Source organism: Ranitomeya variabilis, chromosome 2 (genome assembly GCF_051348905.1).
Source record: "Ranitomeya variabilis isolate aRanVar5 chromosome 2, aRanVar5.hap1, whole genome shotgun sequence".
In the NCBI taxonomy this organism is placed as follows: domain Eukaryota; kingdom Metazoa; phylum Chordata; class Amphibia; order Anura; family Dendrobatidae; genus Ranitomeya; species Ranitomeya variabilis.
In genome coordinates, this window is record NC_135233.1 from 602,360,575 (window position 1) to 602,372,839 (window position 12,265).

The 12,265-nt window shown below is 48.7% G+C and overlaps 1 protein-coding gene across 1 annotated transcript in view; it reads right to left on the minus strand.

Annotated features, from left to right (window-relative positions):
• The window catches only part of MLYCD (malonyl-CoA decarboxylase), a 58,049-nt gene extending 46,567 nt beyond the window's left edge, over positions 1 to 11,482 (minus strand). The window contains exon 1 of the mRNA XM_077288608.1: positions 10,831 to 11,482. Within this exon, the coding sequence (XP_077144723.1) occupies positions 10,831 to 11,427 (597 nt within the window). The 5' untranslated portion in view covers positions 11,428 to 11,482. The remainder of the gene's footprint in view (positions 1 to 10,830) is intronic.
• Positions 11,483 to 12,265: the final 783 nt, after the last annotated feature.

Below are 12,265 nucleotides of genomic sequence, written 5' to 3' on the forward strand. Positions count from 1 at the left end.
AGTTTTGAGCGGCGACTTTTGTGTTTCGACTTTTATCTGGCGAGGTTGGTGTATGTGTGGTGAAATGTGCGCTGAGGGTGGTATATGTGTTCGAGCACGTGGTAGTGTGTGGTGCATTTTGTGTGTGTTCATATCCCCGTGGTGGTGTGGTGATTATCCCATGTCGGGGCCCCACCTTAGCAACTATACAGTATATACTCTTTGGCGCCATCGCTCTCATTCTTTAAGTCCCCCTTGTTCACATCTGGCAGCTGTTAATTTGCCTCCAACACTTTTCCTTTCATTTTTTCCCCATTATGTAGATAGGGGCAAAATTGTTTGGTGAATTGGAACGCGCGGGGTTAAAATTTCGCCTCACAACACAGCCTATGACGCTCTCGGGGTCGAGATGTGTGACTGTGCAAAATTTTGTGGCTGTAGCTGCGACGGTTCAGATGCCAATCCCGGACATACACACACACATACATACATACATGCACACATACACACATTCAGCTTTATATATTAGATATATTTATTTATATACGCGCACACACACACACACATATATATATATATATATACACACACACACACACACACACACGCTTGATTTTTGCTGAAAAATACAAGGGAAATGTGTCATCTTTAACTTTAGCCCTTTTAGAGATCATTTCATTTACAACTTACTTAACTGTTCACAATAACAGAAATTTGAGCCATGGGTGCCCAAACCTTCACATGCCACTGTATACATCAGGATGGGAGACAAATATACCAGGATGGGGCCAAGAAGGGAAACATTTATACAATGATGGGGATGGGGGACTGGTCCAAATCTTGCACTGAGGCGCAATGGATTCTAGTTACACCACTGCTTTTATCTGTCTTTTTATGACTCTTTTGGAATTGCTCAGTGCCGATGTATTGACCACAGACCACATCAAAGTTCAGCTGAACATTGATGATATCATAAAACAGTACTTAGGAGCTCAGGAGGAAAAAAAAAAGTAAACAGATAAAAGTTTTACAAACTCAGAAGAAGCTCACTGACAGACACTCAGTTACCTCATTCTGCAGCCAGCAATGGACAGAGTAACACAAACACGGCAGAGGCTTACTCTGCTCTCCCCATACAGAATGGATGCACGCTTGGCCATATTGGGGATACACGTATAGATGGGCGAGTCTGGAGAGACAGAAGTCGGCCGAACAAGCATGCTGGCAGCCATCTAATATGTATGGGCACCTTTAAGGCTCATTCACATGTCCGTACGGCAGCTGTACAATCTGAGCTACGGCTGCAATGTCCGCCCAACCACAGGTCTCCGGCCATCATCAGCCCCTGTCTGTAGATGTACCCTCTAAATTGTCTTGTGCCTATGAAGCTGAACACATAGGAATTTGCAAAAAAAAAAATTTAAACAAAAATTTAAAATTATAATCCCTGGTGTGTTATTTTCTTAAATGTTCAGTTACACGAGACAGAATATTTCTAATTGCCGTCAAGTTAATTGCTGGAAATGATGTCGGTAACAAGAGCAACCATGATCATACAATCCTCCAACACCAGGATCTGTGGTTGTGGAAATCGCACTGTGATCATTCAGGTCTCAGATGAGGACAACAATTTTTTTTGCATAAATTTATGTAAAATTAGTAATTATAAAAATTATTTCTATGAAAAAAAAAAAGTCCTTCAATCGACCTCCTCGTGATTAGAAGTTGATCTACAGTGTATTGTAGAAAAGCTGGGAGATAAGTGTAATGCCTCATCCGCGCACCCTCGCTCATCACTAGTCCTGACCCAGATTACGGGAGCTCCAGTAAGGGCTCCCGTCTCATATGTTCCAGATTATTAGATATTCCAGGCGATCATACAATACTGGGAAAAAACAGCTCTACAGGTCACTTTGCAGAGAACAGGCGCTCCGTACAGTGTAGATCCAGCCACCAGGGGGGAAAACAGCTTATCGGTGGGGGTCTCGAGTGTCGGACTATTGATGACCTACCTTAAGGGCCCATTTAAATTAGTAAACCGTGGTCGGTAATCTATCAGCTATATACAAGACGATCAGCAGTCATTTGTGTTACACTTCCAGGTGCACAGAACGATCACTCATTGTTATGGGGTATGGCAGGAGGACCCGCTGCTTCCATCTACAGTGGCTTTCGAAGGTCTTCACCCCCTCAGCTTTTTACCATTTTGTTACATTACAACCTGCAATCCGATTTGTGTGTGACGCATCAGCACTAAGTAGTCTAAGGTAGTGAAGTGAGAAAAATAAAGGCATACATTAAATGCATGAGATCAAATACCGTATATACTCGAGTATAAGCCGACCCCTCTAATTTTGCCACAAAAAACTGGGAAAACTTAAAGGGCCACTGTCACCCCCTCCAGCCGTTATAAACTAAAAGAGCCACCTTGTGCAGCAGTAATGCTGCATTCTAACAAGGTGGCTATTTTAGTTTTAGGTTCAAGTATACCCCCAAAAAAGCGATTTGATACTTAGCCATAATTGGTGTCTCTAGCCACGTAGGCTGGTCCTCCCTCCCCAGCTCGAAACGCTCCTCTGCCGTCACTCACATCTTCTTGGGCTTTCTGCGCCGCCCCCTCAGCGCTGTTTACGTTCTCAAACTGGCGCCTGCGCTGTGTAGTACTGTTCTACGCAGGCGCAGTGTGAAAGCCGGGCTTGGACGGCAGACGGCCAGAGCTTACTGCGCCTGCGCAGAACAGTACTACACAGCGCAGGCGCCAGTTTGAGAACGTAAACAGCGCTGAGGGGGCGGCGCAGAAAGCCCAAGAAGATGTGAGTGACGGCAGAGGAGCGTTTCGAGCTGGGGAGGGAGGACCAGCCTACGTGGCTAGAGACACCAATTATGGCTAAGTATCAAATCGCTTTTTTTGGGGTACACTTGAACCTAAAACTAAAAGAGCCACCTTGTTAGAATGCAGCATTACTGCTGCACAAGATGGCTCTTTTAGTTTATAACGGCTGGAGGGGGGTGACAGTGGCCCTTTAATGACTCGAGTATAAGCCTAGGGTGGAAAATGCAGCAGCTACCGGTAAATGTCAAAAATAAAAATAGATACCAATAAAAGTAAAATTAATTGAGAAATCAGTAGGTTACGTGTTTTTGAATATCCATATTGAATCAGGAGCCCCATATAATGCTCGATATAGTTCATGATGGCCCCATAAGATGCTCCATATTAAAATATACCCCATATAATGCTCCATACAGTTCATGATGGGCCCCATAAGATGCTCCATATTAAAATATGCCCCATATAATGCCGCACAAATGTTGATTATGACCCCATAATATGCTCCATAGAGATATTTGCCCCATATCATGCTCCACAAATGCTGATTATGGCCCCATAAGATGCTCCATAGAGACATTTGCCCCCATATAATGCTGCACAAATGCTGATTATGTCCCCATAAGATGCTCCATAGAGATATTTACCCCCATATAATGCTGCACATGGCCCCATAAGATGCTCCATAGAGATATTTACCCCCATATAACACTGCACATGGCCCCATAAGCTGCTCAATAGAGATATTTGCCCCATTTTAACGCTGCACATGGCCCCATAAGATGCTCCATAGAGATATTTGCCCCCATATAACGTTGCACACGGCCCCATAAGATGCTCCATAGAGATATTTGCCCCATATGCTGTTGCTGCGAGTTAAAAAAAAAAAATCACATACATACTCACCTCTCGTCGCTCAGGCCCCCGGCACTTGCTATATTCACCTGTCTCCCGTTTCACCGCCGAGCGTCGCTGTGTCTTCCGCGTCCTCTGCACTGATGCTCAGGCAGAGGGCGGCGCGCACACTAATCGCGTCATCGCGCCCTCTGACCTGAGCGTCACTGCAGAGGATGCAGAAGACGGAGCGGCGCCGACGCTGGAACGAGGAACAGGTGAATATAGCGCACTGCCCCCGCCATACTCACCTGCTCCCGACGCGGTCCCTGGTTCTCCGGGCACCGACAGCTTCTTCCTGTGTTGAGCGGTCACATGGTACCGCTCATTACAGTAATGAATATGCAGCTCCACCCCTATGGGAGTGGAGTGGGGTCCATATTCATTACTGTAATGAGCAGTACCATGTGACCGCTCAATATAGGAAGAAGCTGTCAGCGCCCGGAGAACGAGGGACGTCCAGGGACCGCGCCAGGAGCAGGTGAGTATTATTAGACAGCTGACGACCCCTGGGACAATTACTCGAGTATAAGCCGAGAGGGGCAATTTCAGCCTAAAAAAATGGGCTGAAATTCTCAGCTTATACTCGAGTATATACAGTAACTAAAAATTGGCATGTGCATATGTATTCACCCTTTTTGCTATAAAGCCCCCTAAAAATTTCTGGTGCAGGCAATTACCTTCATAAATCACATGATTAGCGACAGGACATCCACCTCTGTGCAATCTAAGTGTCACATGTCAGTAAGTATATACACTTTACCTTTTCTAAAAGGCCATGGATGCTGCAACACAATTAACATCACTACCCAAACACCATGAAGACCAAGGAGATCTCCAAACACCACCATGAAGACTAAAGAGATCTCCAATCAACACTATGAAGACCAAGGAGATATCCAAACAACACCATGAAGACCAAGGAGATCAAAAAACACCACCATGGGGATAAAAAAACACCACCATGAAGACCAAGGGGATCGAAAAACAACACCATGAAGACCAAGGAGATCTCCAAACAAATCAGGGACAAAGTTGTTGAAAAGTACAAGTCAGGGTTGGGTTACTGAAAATAAAAATATCCCAATCTCTGATGATCTCCGGAGCACCATCAAATCCATTTTCGTCGAATGGAAAGAGCATGGTACCACAACAAACCTGCCAAGAGAGCGCACCCACCAACACTATCAGCTTGGGCAAGGAGGGCATTAATGTGAGAGGCAGCACAGAGACAAAAAAAATAACTCTGAAAGAGCATAGGAGTTACCAAGCAAGAGACTGGAGCATCTGTCCAAATGACCACAATAAGCTGTGCACTCCATAGAGATGGCCTTTATGGAAAAGTGGGCAGAAAAAAAAACTTTTCTTACAAAAAAACGTAAGGCTTGTTTTGAGTTTGCCAAGAGACATGGAAAATGCCCAAAATATATGGATGAAGGTGCTGTGGTCAGACGAGACCAAAATTGAACTTTTTGACCACCAAGGTAAACGCTATGTCTGGCACCAAACCAACACAGCTCATTACCCAAGAACACTGTGCCCACAGTGAAACATGGTGGTGGCAACATGCTGTGGGAATGTTTTTCAGCAGCAGAGACCGGGAAAATGGTCTGAGTCAAGGGGAAGATGGATGGTTCAAAATACAGGGATATTCTTGAGCAAAACCTGTTTGTCAGTGATCTGAGACTGGGACGGAGGTTCATCTTCCAACAAGACAATGATCCAAAGCATACCGCTAAAGCAGCACTCGAGTGGTTTAAGGGGAAACGTATAAATGTTTTGGTCTTGGTATACAGCGTCAGGACAATTCTCTCTTCTGTGCTATAAGTTCTGACAGTTTTGCTCTGATACAATTGTAGCAAATCTTCAGATGTGAGAGGCGGCTTCAATTCAATGACAGCAAACTTGCCGAATTGAAAACGTCAGAACTTTTCCCCTCCAAGTGGCTAACTAGATACGTCCCGAGGTCTCGTGTACACACAGAACGATCCTCAGTTTTACACCACCTTTCTTTCTATCCTCACTCCATAACTTCCCGTGCTTATGAACGCTGTGTACTAATTTCTCAGAATCTTTTGCTATTTTCCAGATAAAATGCCTATTTAGGAAAAGCCCGCTGTGCTATACAGTGCAACAGCGACTATTAGAGGCTGCGCCATACTGTGACCAACAGGTTAAAATGCCATTTAATGGCCCATTTGCTAAAATAACCACGCATGTAAAAAACTGGTAAAAGTGGTCATGAAATATGAAGCAGCTGGAAAGCGCAAAACACAAATAAGAAGTGAAATAATAAGATTTCCATATATACTGAAACCCGCTAATAAACCCAATGCACAGCACTCAAGTGCCAGCACCCTCAGCCTACAGGTGAGCCATCCGATGCAGTGCACAAATAACGGGGTGCCCCAATACTACGGATTATGGGACGTTACCAACCGGGAGAGAAACCCCTGTAAAATGCAGAGCTGAGAGCCACAACCACATATTACGTCAGTAACCTACAAACTGGGGCTTTCCAGCTACCAAGAAATTAGTGCTCCCAGAAAAAACAAACAAAAAAAAACCTAAAAGTCTATGGAGACAGAAACGAAAAGCAAAGGGAGCTCCGGGGAGAGCATATATAATAATGTATAATTTCCTTCATGCTGCTGTTGCAACATGTGTTGCACAGACAGGAGAGCAGGAATTACTCATGTCTGTGGATGTGAGACATCATAGCAGCTAGTGTGCACCAACTAGCTCAGAGACAACTGAAAATAAGAGATAGAGGCTGCAGAGTGCAAATACGGTGAAAAATGTAGGATACAAGTTATATACTGGCCAGAAATAGTGCTTTTCCTCCTGTTCAGACACGTTACCTAAAATGTCAGATACTGTTTCAATCCAGATGTAAAAAGCACAAAGTATGAAAAAAACAAACAAACAGGAAATACATTTTATTCCTCTTGTCAGTGTTTGGCGTACCATCATGGGCGCGGCGGAGGTGCGGGATCAGTCACCGCACTGTGTATAGTGAGCAGCACCAGTAACCACGCTCCAGCGCTGACAGCAGCTCCGCATTAGACAAGGCTGTCAGTCACTGCTGGGGGAGCGGTTACAGGCGCTGCTCACTATACACAGAGCGGTACTGATCCCCCGCTGGTGCCGCCCCTACAACTGGAAGCTGAATGGTGCCGAGGGAATAAACTTATGTTCTTCCAGACACCGGGGCTCTAAATGCAGGCGCCGGGCAGGTTTAGAATGCCATTAACTTGCAGATTAACTCCATATCTGCAGGTAAAAAGTGTTTGTTTTTTTTCAAAGTGACCGATTCCCTTTAAGGCCCCTATTTAATTTCTTAATGTGAAAAACACCTTTTCACTGTATTTATCCATGTCATTAACTATGCATTTTTTTCTGTATAATAACATTCTAAATAAAAATAAACTCCCCAAATGAAGTGGGTCTGTGAAAGAAAACAACGCACAGATGCTTTCCACCGTCATCTGTTTTTTGTTTGCATACAATACACATGGAGACTGCTCTGATGGTAAAAAAAGACGTGGACCAAAAAAAAAATACAATAGAATAAATATTAAAAGATTAAAACAATAAGATTTAGCATATTGATAAAACAAATCTGCTGTCTGAACGTGGCCTTGCAGCTCGCTCCCTGTATAGGGGTGAGGACTGCATGGTGACATTGTGAAGTACCGCCCCGCTGGCTTCCTTATTGCATGGCACATTGCGTCACTATTCACTAGTCCTATATATGATGACAAGGACAATGCCCCCTGGTGCGGCCACATTGCAGGGTATGATGTCGCTCTGTGATGTCATCCCATCCTGACGCCGCTCTGTGATGTCACCCCATCCCCCTGACGTCGCTGTGATGTCATCCCATCCTGACACCGCACTGTGATGTCATCCCATTCCGACGTTGCTCTGTGATGTCATCCCATCCTGACGTCGCAGTGTGATGTCATCCCATCCTGACGTTGCTGTGATGTCACCCCATTCCGACGTCGCTGTGATGTCATCCCATCCCGACGCCGCTCTGTGATGTCATCCCATCCCGACGCCGCTGTGATGTCATCCCATCCTGACGCCGCTCTGTGATGTCACCCCATCCCGACGCCGCTCTGTGATGTCATCTCATCCTGATGCCGCTCCGTGATGTCATCCCATCCTGACGTCGCAGTGTGATGTCATCGCATCCTGATGTCGCTCTGTGATGTCACCCCATCCTGACGCCGCAGACTGATGTCATCCCATCCCGACGCCACTCTGTGATGTCATCCCATCCTGACGTCGCTCTGTGATGTCATCCCATCCCAAAGTCGCTGTGATCATCCCATCCTGACGCCGCTCTGTGATGTCATCCCATCCTGACGCCGCTCTGTGATGTCACCCCATCCCTACCCCGCTCTGTGATGTCACCCCATCCCTACCCCGCTCTGTGATGTCACCCCATCCCGACGCCGCTCTGTGATGTCATCTCATCCTGACGCCGCATTGTGATGTCATCCCATCCTGACGCCGCTCTGTGATGTCTTCCCATCCTGACGCCGCTCTGTGATGTCATCCCATCTCTACCCCGCTCTGTGATGTCATCCCATCACGACGCCACATTGTGATGTCATCCCACCCCGACGCCGCTGTGATGTCATCCCATCCTGACGCCACTCTGTGATGTCATCCCATCCTGACGCCACTCTGTGATGTCATCCCATCCTGACGCCGCTCTGTGATGTCACCCCATCCCTACCACGCTCTGTGATGTCATCCCATCCTGACGCCGCATTGTGATGTCATCCCATCCTGACGCCGCTCTGTGATGTCACCCCATCCCTACCACGCTCTGTGATGTCATCCCATCCTGACGCCGCAGTGTGATGTCATCCCATCCTGACGCCGCTCTGTGATGTCACCCCATCCCGACGCCGCTCTGTGATGTCATCTCATCCTGATGCCGCTCCGTGATGTCATCCCATCCTGACGTCGCAGTGTGATGTCATCGCATCCTGATGTCGCTCTGTGATGTCACCCCATCCTGACGCCGCAGACTGATGTCATCCCATCCTGACGCCGCATTGTGATGTCATCCCATCCTGACGCCGCTCTGTGATGTCATCCCATCCTGACGCCGCTCTGTGATGTCATCCCATCCTGACGCCGCTGTGATGTCATCCCATCTCTACCCCGCTCTGTGATGTCATCCCATCACGACGCCACATTGTGATGTCATCCCATCCCGACGCCGCTGTGATGTCATCCCATCCAGACGCCGCTGTGATGTCATCCCATCCTGACGCCGCTGTGATGTCACCCCATCCCTACCACGCTCTGTGATGTCATCCCATCCTGACACCGCAGTGTGATGTCATCCCATCCTGACGCCACTCTGTGATGTCACCCCATCCCTACCACGCTCTGTGATGTCATCCCATCCTGACGCCGCAGTGTGATGTCATCCCATCCTGATGCCGCTCTGTGATGTCACCCCATCCCTACCCCGCTCTGTGATGTCACCCCATCCCTACCCCGCTCTGTGATGTCACCCCATCCCTACCCCGCTCTGTGATGTCACCCCATCCCGACGCCGCTCTGTGATGTCATCCCATCCTGACGCCGCATTGTGATGTCATCCCATCCTGACGCCGCTCTGTGATGTCATCCCATCCTGACGCCGCTCTGTGATGTCATCCCATCTCTACCCCACTCTGTGATGTCATCCCATCCCGACGCCGCTGTGATGTCATCCCATCCTGACGCCACTCTGTGATGTCATCCCATCCTGACGCCGCAGTGTGATGTCATCCCATCCTGACGCCGCTCTGTGATGTCACCCCATCCCTACCACGCTGTGATGTCACCCCATCCTGACGCCGCATTGTGATGTCATCCCATCCTGACGCCGCTCTGTGATGTCACCCCATCCCTACCACACTCTGTGATGTCATCCCATCCCGACGCCGCTCTGTGATGTCATCCCATCCTGATGCCGCTCTGTGATGTCACCCCATCCCTACCCCGCTCTGTGATGTCACCCCATCCCTACCCCGCTCTGTGATGTCACCCCATCCCGATGCCGCTCTGTGATGTCACCCCATCCCGACGCCGCTCTGTGATGTCACCCCATCCCGATGCCGCTCTGTGATGTCATTCCATCCTGACGTTGCTCTGTGATGTCATCCCATCCTGACACCGCAGTGTGATGTCATCCCATTCTGACGCCGCTCTGTGATGTCATCCCATCCTGATGCCGCTCTGTGATGTCATCCCATCCTGATGCCGCTCTGTGATGTCATCCCATCCTGACGCCGCAGTGTGATGTCATCCCATCCTGACGCCGCAGTGTGATGTCATCCCATCCTGACGCCGCAGTGTGATGTCATCCCATCCTGACACCGCAGTGTGATGTCATCCCATCCTGATGCCGCTCTGTGATGTCATCCCATCCTGATGCCGCTCTGTGATGTCATCCCATCGTGACGTTGCTCTGTGATGTCACCTCATCCCGACGTCGCTGTGATGTCATCCCATTCTGATGCCGCTCTGTGATGTCAACCCATCCCGACGCCGCTGTGATGTCATCCCATCACCGCAGTGTGATGTCATCCCATCCTGACACCGCAGTGTGATGTCATCCCATCCTGACACCGCAGTGTGATGTCATCCCATCCTGATGCCGCTCTGTGATGTCATCCCATCCTGATGCCGCAGTGTGATGTCATCCCATCCTGATGCCGCAGTGTGATGTCATCCCATCCTTACACCGCAGTGTGATGTCATCCCATCCTGACGCCGCAGTGTGATGTCATCCCATCCTGACGCCGCAGTGTGATGTCATCCCATCCTGACACCGCAGTGTGATGTCATCCCATTCTGATGCCGCTCTGTGATGTCATCCCATTCTGATGCCGCTCTGTGATGTCATCCCATCTTGATGCCGCTCTGTGATGTCATCCCATCCTGATGCCGCAGTGTGATGTCATCCCATCCTTACACCGCAGTGTGATGTCATCCCATCCTGATGCCGCAGTGTGATGTCATCCCATCCCTACCCCGCTCTGTGATGTCATCCCATCCTGACGTCACCATCTGTAAATAAAAACAAACAGGGCAAACAGATTACAGCTTACCCTAAGATGGGGGGCATCGGCCACCTTGGCGCTCACCCCCTCCACTATGTCCGATCTTAGGTCCACCAGAAACTTCATGCCGCCCTCCATCTTGCTGACGTGGCTGAACAGCACCTTGTACTGTGGGGTGAGGTAGTAGCGCAGCCGGTCCTCCACCTGCATGACGGTGCCCAGATCCCGCTTCTGCTGGGCTTGCACCAGCTTGCTGCTGAGTTCTGCCACCTGGGTATGGTCCACCCCATAGTCTGCGGCCAGTTGCCCCAGCAGTGCCACCCTCTGCCCCTTCTCCAGGGAACTGTAGTAATGCATGAAGTGCAAGCTCTGCAGCTCGGGCGGTGGGGGGCTTTTCTCTTTGGTCTCATAGGGTGGAAGAGGGGGCACACACTTGCTCAGGACGTCCTCCATGCTTGCAGGCATTGAGCTGACCTGCTGAAAGGAGGTAGATACGGGAACTAAGGGCAACTGATGGCACAGCACCTTCCCTCTCCCGCAGCCTCCTGCAATCAGACAGCTGGCAACACCCGCCACACGCTGCAACCTCTCCGGCTTCAGGACGTGTGCCAATCGCATGATGTGAGGCCAAGCCCCGGGGAACATCCCCGCAGCCGTAAACGTGCACTATGGTCCTTCCGGCTTCCAGTACTGACGTCACGGTGTACCCACCGGCGGCAGCCAATGAAAGAAGAGGTGTGGCGTAAGTCTGCAGCTGAAGAAGTCAGCCATGTTGAATGTGGCATTAAATATTTAGGCGTATGTTTACAAAAGAAACACTGCTAACCCCGTCCGATATCCTGGAGTCGGGCGCGTCTGTGATATGACAGGAAGAAGTTGTTTTGGTTTTATTTACCTTGTTTTGAATAGAGGCCGTGAACTATAAAGGAGATACCCTTAGCAACCAATCAGATTTCAGCTTGCATAAAACCAGGGCAGGTTGGAAAATAAAAGCAGAGTTCTGATTGGTTGCAGGACATCTTGGAAAATAAAAGCAGAGCTCTGATTGGTTGCAGGACATCTTGCAAAATAAAAGCAGCCTTCTGATTGGTTGCCGCTCTACTTTTTGCCTGCGCTGGTCATTACTAGGCCCTGGCATTAAATTACATATGAAAATAGAAATAATTAAAAATAAACTAATCTGCCTCCAATAAGCAGAACTAGCGTCACTCACTGGAGCGCTGCAACCTCAGTACCTGACACGGCGACGTCCGGGCTCCGTACCAGACTGGTCTTAGTGCCACAGAAAAAAAAATGTCTGTCATCGCGCCACTGCTGCCCCCTCATTCCCCAATCACATCCTACATCAATGTCAAATCCTCTGAAAGCCATGTTTCACCACCTCTAGTAATCCAGACATTCTGATAATCCGGCACAGATCTCTTTATAGTCTAGAATTTTGCAAGAGCAAATAAAAAAAGCAGAAGTGATCCTGTCCTGATAA